The sequence below is a fragment of the Corvus kubaryi genome, unplaced genomic scaffold (assembly GCF_017639235.1).
Source record: "Corvus kubaryi isolate FWS band 111438036 unplaced genomic scaffold, C.kubaryi_AGA036_p1.0 68, whole genome shotgun sequence".
Classification (NCBI taxonomy): Eukaryota; Metazoa; Chordata; class Aves; order Passeriformes; family Corvidae; genus Corvus; species Corvus kubaryi.
Genome location: NW_024582056.1, coordinates 6,037,235 through 6,060,927, shown reverse-complemented (window position 1 = coordinate 6,060,927; position 23,693 = coordinate 6,037,235). Strand labels below are relative to the sequence as shown.

Genomic DNA, 23,693 nt, shown 5'->3' with positions numbered 1-23,693 from the left:
TAGCAGCTATACTGCAGTCTGTTGTAAAGTATCTTATGGTGTCTCTCTCCATCCCTATCCATCTGGAGTAATAATCATGTGAGAGAGTCTTTGAAATAGTGGCACAACCAAGGGGCTATATCAGGAATTACAGATCCAGTTCAAGTTCCCATACAGTTTCTGACATTGGCCTCATTAATACAACTGTGTCACACATGAGTTGTAAAGACAAAGAGCCTTTAGATGTTCTGGTTCCTTGGTGAGTATAGACTATAGGAGTGAAGACAAAATAACACATTCTGGTTGTGGTGAGGAATACAATAACCCATCACCATAGCAAAGAGCACATTTTATTTGAAAAATACAAATAAAAGATTTTGTCCCTTTTGTTTATTAAAAGAAAATGTAACAATTTCTATCAGTAACACTTGCATAAGGAGGTATACTGTACATTACTCTTTTGTTAAAAAAAATATATATATTTTTTGGAGACTTTGGAAAAATAACAATGGCCCAAAACTTGCAACACACTTCTAATGTTCCTTAGAATGCACTGTGCCATTTATATGTCCTGCAAGTACAAGGTCTTAGCACTTTATAATACACAAAGTAACGCTAGGCAGCATAATTTTATATCCTTCTTTGCATTTAGAATATTCCCTTTGTTACCCTTGTGTGAGTTTATGATTTTGGTTAATTCCAGACCGGTCCAATACTTATATTTTCTAAAGGATGATTTTGAAAATTCTTAGACCACAGAAATTTTGTAATTCCTTTTAAATAGCAGAAACAATACTTTCACATAGACATTTTCTTTCAATATTCACAATTTAAACAACTGCATCAATTAGAATTAAAACTCAAAAATGTTTGCAGTTATTTTGGTTTTCTAAGAAGAATGCAAAAAAAATAAAGTGCATAAGAGTGAATTTACTTTCAACTTTTACAGTATTCTATGTGTATGCAATAAAAGGTAACACTGATAAACAAATTAATTTGTTCTCAATGTATGAATCTTAATCTAACACCATCTGAATTCAACTCTTCCCTGTCTTTAAACTGCATTAAACTACCTTTTTGACAGGTTTTAGTTTGAAAAAAACAGTTTCATATTTTAAAATTCTTATACTGACGATTTTTTCAGACAATTTTGACTTGTCAAGATTACAGCATACTGAGTGGCCTCGCCATTACAAGAAAGAGGATGTATTTGAAGGAATGCAACTAATTATTTTGGTGGAAATGTTGAATGGTTGTTGTAGAAATCAAACTGAAATAGAAAACCCTGAAGTATCACTTCGCATGTGCCATTTAACTTTACTCAGTATTTCCAGTTTAAATCAAACTGGCAGTTTTCATCATTCAGTTCTTAAGCAGCAACAGGATTAATATTTAGGCTAATAGGAAAATATTTGAGAATATGAGTACACAAAAAATCCATGAAAGCTTTAAGCATAGTCTATATAATCAGACTTTAACATAAACTTGGAAAGAGTTTCCCACAATTCTTTCACTGAATGTATACTTTGTTTAAATCAGCAATGCTATGAAATTATTGTTCCATGCATGGCATACGGTGTTAATTTTCTTCCACTTCAATCTAGGTCAATATAGAATTTCTCAGATATAGTTTAAATTTTTTTTTAGGACATAAAGACCCAAATGAAAAAATTGTGAGATCAGGATAATAAATCTGTAAACCTGTTTTTTCTGCACTGTGAGGACTTCTTCTGTGGCTCTGAAGATTTAATATTCTGGTATTTGTCATGCAAACAACACGACACTGTGATGTATATTTGAATAAAACACAGTAAGCATAGCAAGCATGCAGACATATCATGATAGAGAAGCACATTTGGCGATCACTGTGGATAGGATGTACCAATCAGGACACACCACAGCATCACAGAAGCAGCCTTTCAATAACCCTGCAGAGTTTTAAAGGATTCAGGTTTCCTGGGGTATGATGCATGTGCTCTACAGCAGCAAAGGGAGCACCAGGGATGGTGAAAAGGGGATTCTTATTTCTCTGAGATATTATTAACTTAAACAGACCATTAGCATAAGGAGTGACTGCTTGCTTATGTCACTGCACTTCTGTTGCCTTTAAGCCTGAACGTTCTGTGATACAAATAAAAAAAAAAAAAATGGCAAGAACAGTGCTTAAAACACAAAATACAATTGATTTCCCCTGCTTTGGTGTCGGGCCAGAGGGAATAGACATAAAGATAACTAATACCTAGTTCTCAAAACTATAATACAACAATGAATGCAATTTTCATGCAGCTGTGATACAAAGTATTATGGTAGTAGTAATGCTGAAACATTTTGTTTTTACCACTCTACTCATACAGTATAAAAATTTAGATGTTGGCATAAAGCAAGTGTGACCTAAATAAAAAGAAAATTTCTCCTAACAAAATTGCACACTACTAGTTCCTTTATTTGGGACAAAACTGAAACATATCCTAGATCTACCCTCCCAAAAAAGACAATATATAAACCATTCTCAGCTTGTGCATAACTCTTACTGCATCTGTTTAACTTCACTCTACAGTAAGAATGTTTCCTTAAATACATTTCTAAAAGATTCTGTATTTCATAAAAAAGTTTAAAAAAGAAAATGAACACAAATTATTAAACTACTTTAAAGTCATCAGCAGAGTATCTTAGGGTTCAGGGGGTTTTCCCTACTATATTTTTCCAGTGGGTTCAGATTCCAAAAGAAAGAAGATTACAAATTTTAAACAAAATAGTGTACTAAAAACCAATTCTGGAACTACAATGCAACTAATACTTTTTAGAGTGTAAAAAGTTTCTTACAAAATTGCTTGCTGTTTTTTCCAGAAGGTTGTTTAAACGAAAAGCAGTCAACAACATCTCAGGAAGGAAAAAAAAAAAAATCTCCTCAAAGCAAACTGATTAGAAATGTCTAAGAGCCACCCAACAATAGAATAAAGAAAAGAAGGCTTAATTATCTAGTTCACCTGTGTGGCTCACAGTAGATCAGCAATAAATATAGACTCTTCTTTACTAAGCTGAATGTAAGTGGCAGCTAAAATGCAGAGGGAGGAATCTAGTGCAGCATACAAATCCTTATCCCTCTGCACACCAGACCAGACAGTAAGAAAAAAGTACACAGCTTCTACTCTGAGAGTTTTTGTCTCTAATTCATACTGGAAGAAGTCCATTTCTCTAAGTGGAGTTACAGTTAGAAGCAGAGGACTGTTAATAGCTTTCGTGAGCATTATATATATCTTTCATGGGATATTATGAGTTCCTGGTCCTCTCACAGTATTATCACCAGAAAGACAAAGAAAAGGTTAAAGTTTCAAACAAAGCAAAGGAAAAATCAGAATCTGCTAAATGAGGTGATAAGCAGGCTGCTATGTTAAGCAGAATTGTTTAGCAGTCCTACAGCTGCAATGCTAAAAAAAGAAAAAAAAAATTGCTGGATTAGGTGTTAAGCAGTCTGCAATGTTAAGGAGAACTATCAGTTCTGTAATGCTATAAAGTTACTAATGTAAGAAATCAATTTACTTAATCCACAGGAACCACAGAAATGGTATATTTCCTCCACTGACTTAAAATGTTCCTGTTTCCATGATGCTTGAAATAGGGAAAAACCATCTTCTTCTGCTTAGGTGGCAATTACTCTAAGAGAAATAAATATGAGTAGATTGAACTTAAAAGAAAAATGCATCATCATCATCTTATTCTCCTTGTTTCAATTTTTGCTATCCCAATGTCTTACCAGCAGCTCTATTTTGCTTTTAGTCACGCACAGAAATAGAGAAACATTATGATTAAGAACACTGTGTTTTAAACAGACTGTTGTAGCTTCTGGACTCAGACCAGCAACAGATTTAAAAAGCTTCAGCTCTCAACATAAGTGAAGCACAGTGAACCAAACAACTGCATAGTTTAATGGTGCTGCCATTGTTGTTTTTATTGAAAAAGCCTATGCTTCATCTGCTTCGTTGCATAAAGGGTACTTTGGGCCTATTCCATTTAAATGAATGATGTTCCTTTGAAAAGATAAAAAGAATAAGCACAACACTGGAAACAACACAGTTCCTCTAGCATGCAGAAACAGAGCAGGTCTGGGGTTAAGGGCTAGAGCTGTGTTTGAGCTACAGATAATGATGCCCTCCATCTGTTAGCTGGTTATGGATGACATGATTATGAAGGACATAATGAAATGACAGCTTCTCAATGCAACCTGCTAAATCAATAAGATTAAATCATCAAAGGACCATTTATTTAAGAGGACAGGTGTGGCCTCTTAAATGTAAAGGAAACAGACTGGTAGCACTTCTCACACTGATAGTAAACCCCGTTGGCTACTTCACATTGGGATCACAAGGCCTAGAGCACAGCTAGAAATGCAACATCACAACCATCTGCCAGAGATTTGATCCTCTGTTAGCTCTCTTCTTAAACAGACATGACCATAAACTTACTGTAGCTTGGAGATGTTACGCATATTGCAATAAAAATGTTGTTGCTTGCCTTTACTTTAGGTATTGTTGCAGAAAAGGTACCAGGGACTTTATTGAGCAATTAAAAAAAAAATATACAAGGGACAATAGATCCTTTTTTCTGTATTTTTCAAATTTTGACTTTCTTCCAATTGGAGAACCCAGTTTCAAATATGAAAAGGGCACTTGTTCTACAGTAACTGCATACACTTAGTTCCAAGTACTGTATTCACTTTTTTTGTTACTGTTGCTGTCATTATCTGTCCAGTTGTTTAGGAACTTTTCTGTTCTGGGAATTACAACTAAGTTGTTCTTTCTGATTCTATTTCCCCATAGAGTTCAGCTAGCTTCTTGAACTCAGGTCCCCAGTCTCCAAGGTAATTATAATCCTGGTCAGAGTGTGTCGTTGCTGAATCCAGAGAGCTGATAGACCCAGCTTCTGATCTATGACCCTCATAGGCATATGTCTGCAGGGAATCATACGGGGGCACACTGGGGTCCAGATCAGCCTCTGCCAGTCTTTGTTTAATGAACTCCTGAACATCTATACTGTCAAGGCTTGAGGAGGGATGATGCCTGGACAGAGGCTTCACTTCAGGACGAACATCCCTCCGGTATTTTAGCTCTTCAGCAGCAGAAGGATTCCGCAGTGCTGTGATGTCAAATGCTTCCGTGTCTTCCTCTCCACCGCCCTCATCATCGTATGTCACAACATTTTCTCGGACATCTTCTTCTGAAATGATCAAAGGCTCCTTCTTGCTACGTCTTAGGGTGATGAAAAGGACCACAATTGCTAAAGAGAAAACTGCAGATATTAGAGTAGGTTTAAAGTTTACATCTGAGTATGCTACAGAAATAGCAGACACTAAGTCAAAATACAGTGGTGTAATATTTTCAGGCTGGTATTTTCAGTACTGGTATTTGGGATCATTTGCTACTTAGTTTATTAGGGATTTCATAAAGGAGATAAATGGAGATAACATTCTTTCAGATAAATGAGAAACGAGTAACTATAGTTGGCATTTTTCAGAAGCATAGGCCAGGGCTTTCAGTGCTTCATTAAAACCAATGTTTAGCGTATAAATTGAATTAATATGTAAAAGGTTTATTTTTTTCTTATGAATATTCAATTTTGTGTAATAAAATACAAAATAGCAAGCTAAATGTATAACTATATATTTTAAACCAGCCTTCTGACAAGAAAATACTGAAGTAAGCTGTAAGGAAAGTAGTTCTTAGAAAATGTAATCTTTGGGAAAAAAATCCTCAAAATATCCTGTTGGTCACATTGCAAGTACTATTATTTCTTGCCACTCTATAAGAATGCAGCAAGTCACATGAATAGCACAGAGTCATGTATGCAGCAAGTTGTGCCTCTGACAGGAAAAAAATCCCAAAACCAAAACCAACCATAATATTAACTAATGGGTAACATTCAAATTGGCCCAGAAAAATAAATAACCTAAAAAAGTCAAGAGGACATGCACTTGCAATGGCATTAATCTTATGAGTCTGCTTCTATTCTCCTATGTCCCTTGCCCCTGTGGATTATGTTGTGCATTGCTATCAGTTTATTCCACAGAGGTAATTAAGAAATGGCTTTTGTAGAGTGCTAATGGTGTTTCTTACAGCTTAATGCATTTCAAAAAGCTTTGCCCATCTATTTTCTATCATTTTTCACACTGTTCAAAACATGGAATTAGAGTCAGTCGCTTTCTGAAATCTTTCCAAATTACAGAAAAAAAGATCTGCAGTGCTAATTACTTGATAACCTCTGGAAAAAATTCTACTGGATTCCAGATATTCATGAATGTACTTTAAAAGCATTTTTCCCTATTAATTTTAGCTAAACCTTTCCCCTCTAATCACAGCTGTGTGCTTCTAATTGCCTCCTACTACCAGGCAACCACTAGTTCAAAAGCATACCATATTAAAACCTTGTGCCCTGTCAAATTCCAAGAGGGATTGGAGGGATAGCATCATTTAATATTGCAAATGGCTTACCAAGAAGAATGACAACACAGAGCAGGATTGCGATTAAAGCTCCTGTGCTCAAGCCAGCAGAGGAGAGGAAAGCGTCAGCATGGCAAGTTCTCACTCGTCCATCTCTCTCGCAGGCGCAAACCCGGATGGTGAGGGTACTGCTGCTGCTGAGAGGGGGCACTCCTCCATCAGAAATGAAAACTGGGAGGTAATAGATATCCTGAGTGGTTCGACTGTATCTCCTTCGTCTTGTCAGGATACTGGCTGTATTATCTACAATATCAAAACCAGAATAGACTTTCAGTGAAGTAAAAAATGAAAAAAAAATGTTATTTACTGCATGTTTCCCATCAAATGGAAGCGTGGACATCTTAAAAGTAGACAGTCCAAATCTGTGAATATGGACAGTCTAGAATTAAAATTTGTCAGGAAGCATTTCTGGCCAAGAGAGGAAAAAGAGGAGGTGGTGGAAAGTAACTAAGATTATGTAAATAAGATTATTTAAAACTCTTGTATTTTTATTGGAATCTAAGTGAACTTGGACAAACATTTTGGGACCAGTTTGCAAGTGTTTTCATTCCATGTTATGCTGTTGGTTGCATATGGACCCTTGCCAATTTGAACACCTGGAATTATGAGGATATTTGTTGTTAAATTTTTGCACAACACAAAATCCTCTTGAATCTCAGAAGAATATTAAAATTTCTTTAGTAAATCTAAAATAAGACTTTCATCTTTAATGTTTGCAAAAGTTTTTAAAGTTTAAGTGAGCTTTCAGAAAGCATCTGAAAGGACAGTGACCAAAGACACATGCTATGGAGAGGTCTGGAGGAAGAGGGAAGGCGACGGAAGGGAAAAGAGTGAGTATTACATGTTCTAAACTAGTAGAGTTTAAAGATAAGTATGAAAAGGGGAGATAGTGACATAAGACTTTGTCACCCTTCTGTTCCCTACAGGTCCATCTGGCATAATTTACAGTCAAAGAAAATCCACTGTGTATTAATCACACATTGCAAGAGCATTTGTAGGCATTAAGGAGGGTAGGAAGTTGCCACCCACATACCTTTAAATCCAAGAAATTAAGGGGCATGAAGAGAATGCAGGAGTAGAAATGCTACAGCAATATATAGTTACAGTTAATATTCATAGGTATAACGTTTATTTTCAGTTTGTTGCCACCACTATAAAAGTATATTAGCCCCTGAATAAAAGTCCAAGATAAATTAAAAAAGAAATTGGGGACAGTGAGAATTTGAGACACATGGAGTTATGGAGAGAGAGAGATGGAGACTGATAAATGGAAAGAGACGTTAGAAGAAGAGAGCTTTCTTGTATTCCTTGTCACATGGTTTCCAAGTTGTGGGGTTATGAGATTGGAATCTTTTAGCAAACAACAGAAGGGTAATAAGTACAAAATACATCTGCCAGGTTTCTCTTTCTATTACAAACAAACAAACAAGAAATTTTCTTATTTTTTCTTACCACTGTAGCTATAGCATTAAATAGCTTTATCATAATCTATGGAAAAATGAAATCCATGTCACTCTGTGAAAATCTAGTGCAACAATATAGCCAGTGTGTCATGTATTAGCCCATTGGACTGAGGCACACGCATTTGAGTGAAAGAGTTAAGTTTCTGTTTAAACTGGATTCAAGATCTGTTTCAGGTGACTGATCTTCATGCTACACTTTCTACCAAGTTCTGTGCAAAATTTTAAAACATTAACCCACTTTTCTCAACATTCTGTTTTGCATATCATCTGACAGTGATATTTAGAAAAACTGGTAATATTATCCCACATCAGCATAATATCACAAGATATTTGGTAACAGGTTTCACACAAAAAATACATACATGAGCTGGGAAGTGATACCCTTTTTTCTAAGCCAAGAACTAAGCACTGGAGTCCTTTCTTCACAAGAGCAACACCCACAAGATCCCTCCACAAACCTCCACACTCCCCCCCCCCCCCCATTTTGGAAATATCCAGCATGGTGAGTTTGTTATAAACTCATTAAGTGCTGTTCTTTTCACTTGGAGTGGGCTCAATAGAAGATATTTATTTATTTATTTGCTGTATGCCTTGGAGTCCTGCTTCTACTGGTTTATGTCAAGTTTGCTTCTACAAGTTTATGTTTTGATGACTGATGACACCAGCCACTTATTATGCTGTTTATATTAATTCAGTTTACAGAACCTTAATGGAACCAGAATGAGGCACACAGATAATTCTTTAATCTAAAAAATTGTGACAGGACATAAGAACATCATGTTGTGGAAATTATATTTCCATAAAGATTATAAAATGTCAATGATATAACATACTTTACAAAGTTATTTGTTACACATACATCCTTCCCCCAAAATATTCTGTATTTTGTTGTTCTGGGCCAACTAGGACTCTTACATAACACCCAGGCACAGTCACTGTTACTAGCATACACCAGCGACCCTTCTCAGGCAGTATGGACAAGAGCGCACCAGGTTTGTTGCCTGCCTCAGCATTATTCCAACAGTCTACAGATCCTTAAGCATCCCTAAACAGCCTCAAGCACGCACCATGACACACTGTGGCATGTAAATTCCTTTTGCAATATGATAAGAGTATGCTGCTGAGCTGCAATATAACTTTCACATTATTCAGTAAATTCAAAAGAGAAAAAACCCCATGATAATGAAATCTGGGTTCCATTGGGTTCTACAAAGAGTTGAGAGGAGGTACAAGGCCAAGAGCTGTGCATGTTGCCTATGACATAAATTTAAAGAAGAGTGAATGAACTGCAGAGCTCCAGAGGCAGCGATGAAAATGCTAGCTGACAACAAAAGCATCAGAGACTGAATATAATGAAGACGAACGGAGGATTCATGATCAGAAATCTTGCGGTAATGATAGAATTTTAGCAGAGAGAGTATTGGTAAAGACATAAAGGGAAGAACATTGAGATGTGAAAATGTATGCTATGAGGGTAACTGTGGACAGATGGGGGAAAATTGTGAGGAAAAAGAAATTAAAGCTAAGAGAAAAAAGAAGAGAAAAAAAATTACAAATGGGCAAATTATACAAGTCAATGTTACAGTGAAAAAATGTGAAAAAAGCTATAATTAAACCATGCTTCTATGGGAGGAAGGTTTTGCCAAAGAAGGAACTGATATTTTTATACTGCACAAAATAAATACAAATTGAAGAAAATAGACATTTTTTTCTATCAGTGTTGTATTCCTTCACTCAATATTAAATTGTTTTTCTTGTACTGTTGATGCCATGACGATTTTTTGCCTTTTCTTTTATACCCCTTTTATACCTTTCTACAACTTCTGTATTCTTAGTGCTTTTCCCCTACATTCTTGGACTTGTTTGTTCAGCTAAGAGACTAAACATTTCAGAAGCTTTGTAGCTAGGGATCAGTGTGCCCCAGACCCCAAGGTCCTCTCCAGAACACATTCTGTAAACTAAGATAGAACCATCCAGGGGAAGGTTCCTTGGGGAGGGGGGCTCACTTGAGCCTCTAATTGGGGAATCTTTGATAGATATGCTAATTAGTAAGGCATGTAATGTTATACCCGATCTTTTGGGGGTGGGCATTGCAGTGTGCATTGCAGTGCATTCAACCTGGACGTGTGCACCTAAGGATCCTTAAAATAAATACAAAGTTAAAATCCCTTTTTCCCTTCTAACCATGTTTGAGTCTTGATTTTAAGACCAGGAAAAGGCATCACTGTTAAATTATACAACTAAATATTAGTATAAGATACAATGAAATATTAGTACAAGACACAATTAAAAGAAAATAGGGAACCAGTACAAAATTTTTTATTTTAAAGAATTGCCCTGGTGGAATTGTGTTGTTTGTATTCTCTTGATTAGTAAGTAGATTTCGTAGAAACAGTTACATGACACACACAGGAGTTTTTGTAATAACATACCCAGTGATAAGCACTCTCAAAGAAGCAGTGTAAAGCTTTTCCCTCAATGAAATTTCACAAATTTTAATACAAATAAAAATATGATCTTTCAGACACTGGCTTGGAAATTTTCTGTTCCCAATATTGTCAGAGGTGTTAATTCTCACTATAAGTCTATCACAGATTTAAATATGGTAACTTAGTGCATTGTGTTCACATATAAGTAAAATACTGGAAAGTATCTGAACTCTCACATACTATCTTTTTCTCATTAAATTTCTTAAAATATTTTACAAATAAGATATCTAATTTTTTTTCAGAAAAAGAAACTGTGTCTGGTTTTCCAAAGATCCCTGAGAATCAGGGATAGCACAGGATCAAAGCTAATCGTATTGCCACAATACAGACATTACATCTCTGATGCTCTAGTCAGAGCTCTGTTTCTGAGGACAATCATATGCAAAGGTATGCCAAAAAAATGAACAGATAGAAAAACGTTTAGCCAAACTGCAATATTGACTGCATCCTGGCAACTATTCTAGTGTTCTGAGCTTCCAGATTTTATTTGGTTTTGTTCCTTATCAAGCACCATTATAGGAACATGTTGGGAGAAGAGCTAGAAAGACAGCAACTTTTAAGAGCTTTGCACAGAACAAAAAAATCTCACAATCTGTAAAAGCCACAGGAAGCCAAGTTTAAAAACAGACACTGATGACCTAGAAAAGTTTATTGAAAGGGGAAAAAAGTTCTATCAACAGCAGTAGTTTGAAAGTGAGCCAGGGTGTTATGTATTGAGAAATTTCTTTGATATCTGAAAGCAGATACACCAAATAGTCACGGAAGACAAGCATATAGGATAGCAGCAATAGCAGTAGGATGATGAGAACTGCAGATCTCATTGTTCTAGGTCTCGAAGGAAAGACCTTTTTATCACAATAGATTTAAATGGTGAACTTCACCCCAGAGGAGTATGATGAGAACCAGGACTCACTCGAGATTAAAGGACTGAGTGCTAAGGGAAATTAACAACTCCCACACAGAGAAAGAAATATTTATCTGATTCCTTGTGTTGTACATTGCTCCATTTAATGATCTAAACTTTCTAATGATCTAAAATTACTCCTAAAATTGCTGTTCTTTGCAAATATGTCAACTAGAACTTAAGATTCATCTCATTAACCATGGGAAATGCTGCATGGCTGTAACGCAGCAACTCTTCACACTCTGAAGATGTGGTAGTTTACTAAGCCAGACTGTACACTGTATACCAGGCTGTTACCACAGTCTTTTTCCCATCATCTCTGCCTTTTTATATTGATCTTCTGAACTAAGAAAAGAAAGGAAAGCATAGGAAAATCAAGGAAGCAGAGATACAATGGTAACACCATGGAAGGTGACTACTGAAGCACATTGGAAGATGCTCATTTATTATTCATAATTTGAGAATTCCTTTGACCCATTATGCATTAAAAGCAGAGACAAGAGAAATGGAAGTAAAAAAAAAAAAGTAAAATCCTGTTTATATCGTAAGGCATGTTTCAGTTTTCAGTTCTGCTCATATCAGCAGTTCAACTACCATAAATTTTCTGAGAAGTCATAAACTAATTAAACCCAAAGAAGATATATTGGAATGATTTGCATTTCTTACATTTCTAGAGTTGCAGCAGTTAATCTGTTTATGTGGACAACATTGATAGGCATTTCTGTTTCGTTTCTTTACTGATAACTCTTGTAAATATTTTTTTTCTTTTTTGCTGGCTTCAAAGCTATTGCCAATGGGCAAAAAGCTATTACAAGTTTCCAGTTCAGTGGGTAGCAAAAATGAAAAGTAACACAGAACACATTTTTGGCCTGAAATATAGTTATTTTTTTATGGTTGGTTTGTGAATCACCAACAGGTTGCAATCCAGAAAAGAAATGCAAGAACCTCTACACTATACACTAACCTATGATCAATCTTAGAGCCAACTTTTCAAAATCAAAAAACTTTCAAAGATGTTCAGAGGCCTGAAGAAGGAAAATGTCTTCCGTCTACAGTAGTTGGTCCTGGTTTTCTGTCTGTTGTACTCATGGTAGAATTCCTTTTTAACTTCCGTATGTTGATTCTTGATAATACCTACTCAGACATTCAATCCATTTACAGTAGCAACACTTCTGTGGACTGTACTTACAGTCACCATGTGTGAAGTTAATTATGCACTTTCTCAGATATCATTTCTCTCGAGTTACAACTTGTCTTCTTTGCAGGATGATATTTCACAGAAGGTCAGCAGAAACTCACAGTAGCACATAACTAGAACAAGCATGACACCGTGATGTAAATGAAAGCAGAACTATGCAGCTGTTTACCCCTCGTGTTGGGTTGTAAAGTGGGGTTTCAATCCAACCTTTTAAAATGCCACTTCAGATGTCCTAGAACAACTAATACGTGGTCTGGTATCTGGCAAGCTCATCTGCAACTTGAAAGCCCTCAAGTTAGTTCACAGACACATTGTCCAATATGTTAGGAAATGAGAAGGGCAGAGCGATAAACAGAAGGTACTGCAAGAAATTCACATTGGGATGGGATCACTTACTCTATGGAGGTTGTTCTCTTTCTAGATAACATCAATGATGAGTAAAATTTATCTTTTTTTTTTTTACTATTTTTTGATCTGTGACACAGGGAAAAATGTTAATATATATCACGGGCATGTGTGGACGAACACATTCTAAATTTCATTTTATACAGATGCCATTGAAATCATTCTGCTCTAGATTTTACAGAAAACCACATCTCCATTTCTGCAGCTGTTAATGGATCTTCTGACATAAAATTAAGAAAATGGAATCTCCAGAATTAAGTGCCAGAAAAATGGCATACCTTTATTCCAATTCCAGAATATTCTCCATCACTGGACAATAATCAAAGGGCCAGATCTTTGAGATAAGTGGGCAGAGGGGAGAAATAAATTGCAAATACTATTGTGATATGATACCTTTGTCCATAAGAAATAAAAGGAGAACAAAAGCTACGCATTCTCTAGGGAGTTGCTCTTCATTGAAAGTAAGCTAAACTTAGTTTGCTATCAGAAGTCAGCAATCTCAATTTACTGAAGTAAGAGAATGCACGGATCTTATTGGCAGTGTTGGGTGAATGTGTCCATTATCTGCATAAACCCTTTTTGTCCAGGAAATTTACAATACCACTGAAGCATCCAATGGTAGACTGTATATCTTGTGATAAAAAATAGCCCCAGCAAAACAGTGCTTTACAGTGCAGAAAATTCTTAAATGTTCTAAGTGAACTGTTCTCTGAGACTTCAATCTATTTTCATCTCCTGAAATATGTTATGTAAGTTCTGAAAGTGAAGTGTGTCTACATATTAATGCTTGGAAATATGATAATAATGACGTGTTCAAACGCATTTTCCATCAAACTAAAAAGAAATTGACAAATATATCCAAAATTCTTTAACCTTCTGGATAAATATTATTATTTTTTAGGGTAAGAAAAAAACAGTACAAGTCTAGAATTCAATACATGGAAACTGACTTTTTGTGAAGAACTTCTGTCATCTTTATTCTGATTTCCCAACAGAAGATGTTTTTAGCCCCATATTGCTCTGGGAATTTTTTAATGGGATATGCAAAAGCAAATATTTCTGATTAGGCAAAAAGTGTAACTTTGTGATATTAGAAAAAGGATTACAAAATTATCTATGACAACATCCTAAAAAAGAAAGTGAGTAGAACACAGTCAACAACAAAATGTATTATGTAGAAGCTGATCTACAATATAAAAGCACAGCCAAAAAAGTACTTGGCTTCTCAGGTTTTAATAGAAATTGTAACAATTTTCTAGGCAGAATAAATTGTAAACAACCCTGTTTTCATCAAAAGCCCTTCATAAGTACAATTCCCAAACAACAACAACAAAAAATCTTCTCTGGGTTTGCTCTCTAAAGCTGCAGAAAATTATTACAACTTAATGCATTTTCTTTGTATAACAAAGAAATTCTATTACAGCTCTTGTTCTGCCTTGCTTACATAAGCACAGATACTGCATCATTTTGTTGTCTGTCCTCTTGTTCATATTTGTAAGTCTTTACTCTCTCTGAATAGTACTTTTCAGTGTGTAATGAAACTCGAATAGCAACAAAGAATCTCTTGCACTTTAAGAATAATATTCTGTATTTTCCTTTCTTCTTTCCTTTCGAAAGAATATTGTAGCACAAATGGAATCCAGAATGTGATCCAAGGAACTCTTCATTTTGCTGGATGGTATATTTGGTATAGCCCTGTGACTCTCTCCTGACCTACATTTCCCTGGAGGTTTTAAACTCTGCATTATGAGGGTGAATATTCCACAAATGGAGATTTAATATTGTGGAGATTTTCATTTAGAAAATGCACAAGTTCAGGCCCAGGAGATAAAAGTTTAACTGGTCAGATCTATCATCTGGACTGAGGCTTTAATATCTATTTAGTTCGCTGAAGCCATAGAATATTATTGACCTGAATCATACACACACTGGGATTATATATTGCTGCAATCTATACAGGTAGATAGGGACAAACTACAGAATTGTATGATTGTACAAGCCTTAGATTTCAGTCAAAGTGCATAGATACAAGCATAAATATTTGAACATCCAGTGCACTGCTCTGGAGCATACTGATAATAAATGAGTAGGGGTACATCCATGCAAAAGTCTGTTTGGGGTCAAAGAAAACAATTCTGTTGTTTTTGGTTAAGAAAACATGGGAGGAAAATGTCTACCGATATTTTTATGAAATGAAACCTTTTTCCTGAAGAAATAAAAGGAGTGGATGACTAGATTAGAAGGTGACTGCAAGAGGAATATAGTTTTGTAGAGACAGATACAGCTACTACTGACTACCATTTTCTATGTGACATCAAGAACTTGGGTTTATCATTCTGCAAAACATTATCACAAATTATGTTTAGGCAATTTTTGTCAGTTTTTTCTTTAAAAACATAACATAACAAACAAACAAATGAAACCCTCCAAGACTTCCAGCCTTTATAGAATTCAGAAATCCAGATGTAAAAATAGCAGCTGTCTTCTGTTAAGAACATTCAGATTATTTTTAATGCCTGATGCTTGAAAACATGAGTTTTCAAAAGTGTAAACTTGTCACAGACATAAGAAAAGCCTTTTCTGCCCGCCTTCTTTCAGCTATTTCCTAGAATAAAAAGCAACAGAATATCTGTTTCTGAATAGAAATAGATGAGAAATATGATAGTTGTAAGTGCTAGGTAACTGCATATTGTGCATGTACTTCATAGGTATTTTACTGATATTTTATGTATAGATTGTGTCACAAAGGAAAGGTCCCAATAAAGGACAGTGTTTAAGCAATACACTCAAAGTGTCTTTTACCAAGCAAAATCATGACTATGCATTTGTTTTTAAGATAAATTTCTTGTTATCATTTGAGTTAAGCAGTCATTTTGTTAATTATATGGCCGGTTTGGAAGTTGCATTACTTGAGTCTCTGTATGTGTGAGAAGTTTTATGCAAGATGCTACAGGAAGTGCATACTTTTGTACTTCCTTAGGTGAAATAAAAACACAATGCACAATAGGCTTTTACCTTAAAAGACACCTTTTTCAGTTCTTTCATCTACTTCCCCCCATAAAATTCAATCTAGGATAATCCAAACACTGATTTCAGCTGTTGATTGCTAAGTCACTGCTCATTGATCTTGGGGAAGTCACAAGAAAGCAGCAAGTGCTTCTATCCAAAGCTGAATATTTCTATCCAAAGCATGACATTGCTGTATCAAAAGCTTGTTAGAAGTTTGTGCCCTCTTATAAATCTGTGTAGTTAAATAACTTACGTAGTAATGAACACACAATACAGATCCAGCTTTAAATATGTTCAAAACCATAAAAAATCTACTTTGTCACAAACTACAATTTTAGTAGAGCTGTTCAAAAACACTTCTCGATGTAAGCATTTTGTGTTGAAACAAACATGCCTGTGTTTGGTCACTGGTTACCCTGTGCTACATGGGACAGTGAGAGTTATTGGTAAGACAGTCCCTAGTACCATGGAGTTCTGCCTATGTCACGGTGAGAAAAGAAGCCTCTCCCAGAATGCTTTGTTCTGTTATGGTAATCTACCCCAGTTCTATTTCCCTGGTTGGCCCATGGACCCTCCACCTCCTTGTTACCTTATATGTTCCATGCCTTAGAGGGTTCTCCCTTCCCTGTTCTCCCCATTGGCCTTTGCCCCTCACACTCCCCCAAAGTTTCCCTACTGGTCCCTGATGCTCCCTCCACTCCTGTACTAAAACCTAGACTCTGCACTGCTCTCAGTCTTTTGTCTCTAAAACCCTTCACGGTGTAGAAGCAATAAACAGCTCCTTTGGACATCTCTGCAAAGACCCTTCCTGCCTCTTTGCTGCCGATCATATTACTGAAGCTCTCCGTGTGTTTGTGCACACAGGCGTGTGTGAGTCTATGTAGCTGATGCTGCTGAGTGGCTTCGCTTTGGAGACGCCTTTCAGAGATCGCTACACCTTGTGCTCCGGCACAGAAACTACAGAGCCAGAGAGATCGCGAGACCTGTGGTCTTTCGCATGAGATCACAGTCCAATACTAAATGAGTTTGTTGGAAGCGTAGACTAAAATACAAAAATGCATAGTGGTACACCTCCTTCATTTCAGAAACAACAGTCTGGCCTTTGCTATAAAGCAAATCTGAGTGGGATGATATATTAATCTGGGAAAGTGCTGGAGTCTCACTTAGGGAATATTTTTAATATATGAATTAGCTGTTCAATTTTTATGGTTATTTATTAATATTGATATATATTTATTGATCTGTTTCGAAATAGAATATGAAATCCATTAATGTAGTCCAAGCAAATAGCATGATTTTTTTTCTGCTGTAAGTATACTTAAACATTGGAACAGATTCTTTAGGAAGATTATACAGTCTCCTTCCCTGATTGATTTTACAAACAGATAAAAAAGTCTGTAAAGAATTGTTTCAATATCACTTTATGTACCAAATATACCAGCGATGGAGTTAATACATTACAGAAGACTACTCAGAATGCATTCCACAGCAGTACTACAAATATATAACTGTAAAATAGAGCAAATCCCACATGCTTCTACACGGGCAAACAAAGAAAACCCCACAACATGTGCATACACAAAACCTCAAGAGGAAAATTTAGACAAACATTTAATGTTTACTCTTATTTTCATCAGGTTGCAAAATGGAGACCACAAGGTAATACTTGACCAAGAGCAAGGCTGATTTAGGTTTGGGTTTTGGAAAGGTTAGACAGTTCTTTCACTCAAGAAATGTTCAGAAACACTTGGTTGGGAGACTCTGAGAGATGTTTTCCTTCTGGGCCTATCTGTTATGAATTTCTGATTGTAATGTTCAGGCACACTTTCTTAGGGATGGCATGAAGCAAAAGACTATCATCCAGGAACCACAGAAGGACCTGCTCTTGGTGTCACGTCTGTAAAAGTAAGCATGAATTCCAACTTTTATGTCCCTTAGGTTTTTTTCTCCTTTAAGCAATAATTGGCAATAACCTTGACAGTACCCAGTCAGTGCTACTCTCCTAAAAGTAAGTGAAATTTACATATTTTTCATTAATCCACTTTTCAAAAACATTCCTGAATGTATGAATTATAAATGCTAAAATAAAATGGAATATAAATCCAAAATGAAATATCTGATTATTCATAGTTTACAATATACTGTGTACACATGTCCTTGCTATCCAACAGCTCAGCAATGACATATTACAGTTTTCCCTTTCTATCAGGAAATGCATGGAAATTGTTCTGTTCAATTGAGACATCCCAGACAAAACAGAAGCCCATTTCTTTGAGATTTATGTATTTGATTTACCTTCATTGTTCCTTAGAGAAAAGTTGGGATTCAAAGAAAGCCCTTCATCAAGAGAAAAATGGAATCTTGCACCATTTGCAGAGTTATCTTTGTCAGTAGCAGTGATAGTCTGAATTACCTGAAATAAAAATTAACAGTGACTGTGTTGAAATTTGAACTTGACCCATATAGTACCTGACCTCAGCAGGATGCTCAAGTTTACCTTATTTTAATTTTCTACTTGACTGCTGCTGAATTCAACAGATGAAATGACTGGGTCATTAACTCTATTTCTCTAGTAGGAAATATTTTAGGAACAACACTTCAGAGCCAGGTAAAAGCATCTAAAGTATCTATACTTTCTGATGTTTTGATACAGTCGGGACCCAGTATAGAGATTATCACCATCTGCATTGCATCCTGCTGAGTTCCTGAATTAGTGTTTTAGCTAAATGTCTGTTTTTATGGAGGCAATAGACAAGCTGAACCAGGATGGTCTATGTAAAGTGTCATCTGCTTGCTGTCCTGATAATTAGATGTACTTCAATATTGGTAAGGAAAAATAATTAACTAAAATAGCAGGTATATATTACCATATTTCTGCTTAAAATTCCTGTGAAGGATCAGTTTTAGACTGCCAGAGAACAGAACAGGAAGAACAGCAGCCACTCCTGGCTTTAATTTAGTTTGCCCAAAAAGGAACAGAACTGGATGTAGCAACCATGTATGAGAGAGGTATTTTTGAAAGGTAGGACCTTTGCCTTCTAAAGCCCTGGTGGTTTTTTAAATTTACTTTCAACTAAAATTGATCTAGGCTGTTGGAATGTGGGACCAAACAGTATTTCTACCTCTGCTTTCATTTTCATGCTGAGTCTTGAAACTCAAGTGCTAAAGTGGAATCCAATAAAAGTTGTTCTTGTGATATAGGCAGTGAAGCCCACACAGACTGCTGCGCAGACCTGATAGATATCCTGAGGGAAGCATAAAAGGGGGAGGAAAAATGCTCTTTTCATAAGAATTTTTTCTGTTCAGTGTTCAGCTATACTCTGTCTGGACTGAACCTGAAACATAAACAGTGCAGACTCTGGTGGTTTGGTCTGTTTTAAAACTGAAAGACACCACACAATTCTCTACCTCCATTCACCTAAGAGAAGAAAAACAAATATATTTTTAAACCATGTTCTGCTTTGGGCTGGGGTTGAGTCAATTTTCTTCACAGTAGCTGATATGGGGCTGTGGTTTTGATTTGTGCTGGAAAAGTTGTTGGTAACACAGAGATGTTTCTGTCATTGCTGAGCAGGGCTTGAACAGCATCAAGGTCTTTTCTGTTTTGTGTACCGCCCCGCCAGCGAGGGGGTGTGGGTGCAGGGAAAGTTGTGAGGGGACACAGCCAGGACAGCTGATCCCAACTGACCAAAATTTTCCATACTGTATGATGTCATGCACACTTATGAAGCCGGGGGAAGAAGAACGGAGGAGGGGATGTTTGGAGTGATGGTGTTTGTCTTCCAAAGTCAACATTGCTACATGTGATGTTGCCCTGCTCTCCTGGAGATGGCTGAACACCTGCCTGCCTGTAAGAAGTGGTGATTTCCTTGCTTTTCTTTGCTTGCATGTGCAGCTTTGGCAATACTATTAGACTGTCATTATCTCAACCCACAAGTTGTCTCACTTTTACTTTCCTGATTCTCTTCCCCATCCCACTGGTGGGGGAGTGAGCGAGTAGCTGCGTGGGGAAGAGTTGCCAACTGGGGTTAAGCCATGACGTCTCAATAGGGTATAATGCTTATTCCACGTACTATACACAATAAAGTATATTGCACTGACTATACACATCTGAGACAATTATCAATACTTACGATGGTTGCCAAGAATATTTTACAAGTTTGCCTTAATACTTTTTTGCTGAAGTGGAGCAGAGTAAGATCAATCTGAAACAATCTGAAATATCTATAATCATGCATATGACTTTTACCAAAGTCATGGCAATATTGGTTGAAAATTTTGGCAAAAGCTAATTTCTCACCACTGAATTTTGAAAAGGTGGCACAACTGTTAGTGAAACAACCATGTAAAACCAGAAATATAAGATTTTCTTAGCTATATATGTTTAATTCATAGTGTTGAAATGGTATGTGACACAGCAAGACAAAGAAAAGGGTGATAGAATATGTTCAAAAGAATCAATTTCTGTTATTATTCAAATACTAAAAATACTGTTAAATACCATACACATCTGTAAAAACTTCAGATAAGAAAAATATGTTATTTTGTTAAATATTTATTTGTAAATCCTCAGTGGTGTTTCTCAGTGAAATATAAGTCAATTTGCCGTGCAGCTTCAGCTTTTATTTGACAGCCTTGTGGATAAATTTTCATCCTGTTGCCCTGTGCTACATAAAACATTCAGTGACATTTTACAGAATGCTGCTTCAAGAGCATGCCATTTTGCAACAAAAATACCTTTGATCAAGGCCTCAGTGACATGACTAGTATAAAAATTATTTGGTTTTAAGACTAACTTTATAACTCAAAAGATACTGTCTATATTCCCTGATTTCACACACAGAAATTCAAGTATTCCCTGAACTCATGAATGTATGTAAAAAGTATAGCACCACATGGTACAGAAGTTACGTTTTTTCACATAGAAAATAAACGTATGTTTACTAGGACAGGTCAAAGCATTTTCAGAGATCTGTTTTTAAACAGAAAGTTCACGCACTTTCAGAAAAGATTTCTAAGACATTCATTCAGTGGTGAGAAACAAGAGTATGTGTCACCTTGACACCCAAATGTACTATTAACCCTTTTCTAATTAATTGACCAAGTACTTAATAGCCTATTAGTAGACATTAAAATGTACCTTGCAAAGCCTGATTAAAATAAAAATGTAGACACATAATCTCAGCTTCAGTAAAGCCCAGTTGACAACACTGACAGGATGAAACTGAAGGGTCATGCTATTCTTTTAAAGGTGAGACATGACGAGAAAAGAGAATTTCAAGAACTGAGGAGAACTAATTGAAGAGGACAGAGAGCAGGTGCTAAATTCTGCTCAGAATCTTTTTAGAACTGAATCAATAAACAAGCAAATATACACGACAAACACACAGTAGAGGCATTCCTTGCCAGCTAACATTGATTTCTTTTGTGGAAGATGGCAAAATGTCATTTTCCTACATTGGCTAAAATTGGCAGTCATTTACAAAATCAGTATATGTCGAGTAGTCAGTATCCTCCAAGTCTGAATGTCATCTAAGATCAAATCACAGCTACTTTATCTACTTTAATGTATAATATCAACCAGGCTTCACTTGGAATCTATTGTAGATACTTAGTCTATCTTCTCAACTATATGATTACTAAGTGACTAAAGCTGTCACTTCAGCATGGAAATTATTGTCTCCTCACAAGCATTTTCTTTTTGACATGCCTTAGGGTTGGTCATTTAAGCTTAAGGCTTAAGCATTAAGCACTTGAAGCTTTTTTTTCTTTTTTTTTTAATGCAAAAGGTAGAGCAGTGGAGGGAGAAAGAAGCAGGAGATAAGGCTCTGCAATTAGATGATACTGTGATTTCACTCCATAGAAGGATCTTCTAATAACAAACAAGCAATAACAAAAAGACTTCCAATGGCAATCTACTGGTTAGTTTATCTCACACATAATAATTTCAAAATAGATGTGCTGAGGAAAGAAATAATTAATGTTAAGGACAGTGCAACCAGGAAGCCCAAGTCAAGCAGATGTCCCCAGCAGTACAGAATATGTTCTGTAGAGATAAATATTATGAAACATTCTCACAGGATGATGGATAACTCAAAGTTATACTGTCTTTTTAGTGATTCAGAACCACCTAGTTAGGAACACTTTTTAGCATATAGAACACTTGTGGTGTTCCGCAATGTTTATTTGCCCCTCCCTAATATTTGTTGAACACCATCTTACGTTTTTCTTTCCTTAGACTAGATGGTAACATCTGAGAAAAAGACACGTACTTTCTTGCTTTGTTTTGGATTTTGTTTAGTGTTACATTTTTTCTAAAACCTTGTTGTGAAATACAAATAAAAAAATCTCATTGCAAATAGGTACAGGAGTCCTGTTAGTTGAAGAATACAGTATCAACTGGTCCAGCCTTTGGTGTTAAACCATTGCTTGTAGTGTCCCTCATAGTAGCATTTATCTTGGGTGTTAAATTGCAGCGTTGCCACGGTCAGGAGTCATTCAGACTTGCAACAGTAGCTCAGGGAAAAATACAAGGCTGACCCAAATAGTGAGCCAATGCTATTGTATCCCTTAAAGATCTCACCTGTAAATTATCATTTGTAAGACTACAACTGGAGAATTAAAACTTTGCTGTGAAACATTAGCTACACACAAGGAACACTTCTGAGATAGCTTCACTGCCTGCTTTACTTTATTATTGGCTATATAAAATGAACATTTATTGCTAAATTGTGTAATTTAAAAATATAAGAAAAAGTTGAAAGCAATTGCAATTAATGCTTAAAAGAGGTTTTTTTTACATTAGTTTTTAAAAAATTCTAATTCTTCTATATCTGCCTTTATTTCAGGTTTTCAGAACATTATTTTTACTTTAATAAGCATTTAATAAGAGATATCAAGTTTCACTGCATACCTGCATCTTGATCTTGATTCTATCTCAAGGAGAATAGAGAGGAATTGGAGAAAGTTTAAAGGAATAAAAGATGAATGATCAAAAGTCTAGAAGGGCTTTATCATGGATTGCCCCAGTTAAGTAGGACTGACTCATTCTGTATAAGATACAGCTAAGGGACAATGTGCTAGAGTTTTATGCATGTCACAGCGATAATAAATAGGGATCAGCTGCACTCCGTCTTTATCTCCCAAGAGAACTGGTAAATATAAATTGAAGACAGTATGGAAAGATTAAAAAAAAAAAAAAAAAAGTTAGGTCTTCTTGAAGGATGCAATTGAACTGCAAAATGCCTTGGTGCATGAGGTAGCAGATATCAAAAATTTATGTTTTTTATAGGAAAAGTTAGACAGGTTCATATGAGATGGTTATTAAAGGATTATTGAAAATACACAAACCACATTTGGATCAGGAAATGACCTGCAAACAATCTGAAGTATTTGTGGTAATTGTCATACACACTTGCCGTGTTCTTATACTGTCCTTTAGGTGCCAGCTTTTGGCTACTGTTAGAGTGAAGGCAACTTTGATCAGGCTACAGTCAGACGAAGCATGGCATTTTTATAGTCTCAGCTCTAAAATATAAATATATTACTATGCATTTGTGTACACTGCTTTCAAGGATTTGATGAAAATAATGCGATTACTAGTAATATATTCCTCAGGAAAGATATGAGCTCATAATTGAAACATACAACCTGTGCAATAATGAAAAACAAGCATAGCGTGGGTAAAAACTCAATCTATGCAGAAAAGCAAAAGCACTTGTTAAAATTGTCAAACCCTGGACTGCAATGAAG

General features: G+C 35.9%; 1 protein-coding gene across 7 annotated transcripts in view; it reads right to left on the bottom strand.

Annotated features, from left to right (window-relative positions):
* Window positions 1-276: 276 nt before the first annotated feature.
* CDH18 (cadherin 18) overlaps window positions 277-23,693 on the bottom strand; it is a 521,943-nt gene continuing 498,526 nt past the window's right edge. For 5 of the 7 annotated variants that reach the window (XM_042048680.1, XM_042048682.1, XM_042048684.1 and 2 more), the window contains 3 exons: window positions 18,237-18,354; window positions 6,465-6,716; window positions 277-5,265 (listed from right to left, as the gene is read on the bottom strand). In XM_042048680.1, the coding sequence (XP_041904614.1) occupies window positions 4,763-5,265; window positions 6,465-6,716; window positions 18,237-18,354 (873 nt within the window). In that variant the 3' untranslated portion in view covers window positions 277-4,762. Of the gene's footprint in view, window positions 5,266-6,464; window positions 6,717-17,139; window positions 17,839-18,236; window positions 18,355-23,693 lie in introns of those variants that run through there. The other 2 variants (XM_042048686.1, XM_042048689.1) reach the window with 2 other exon arrangements.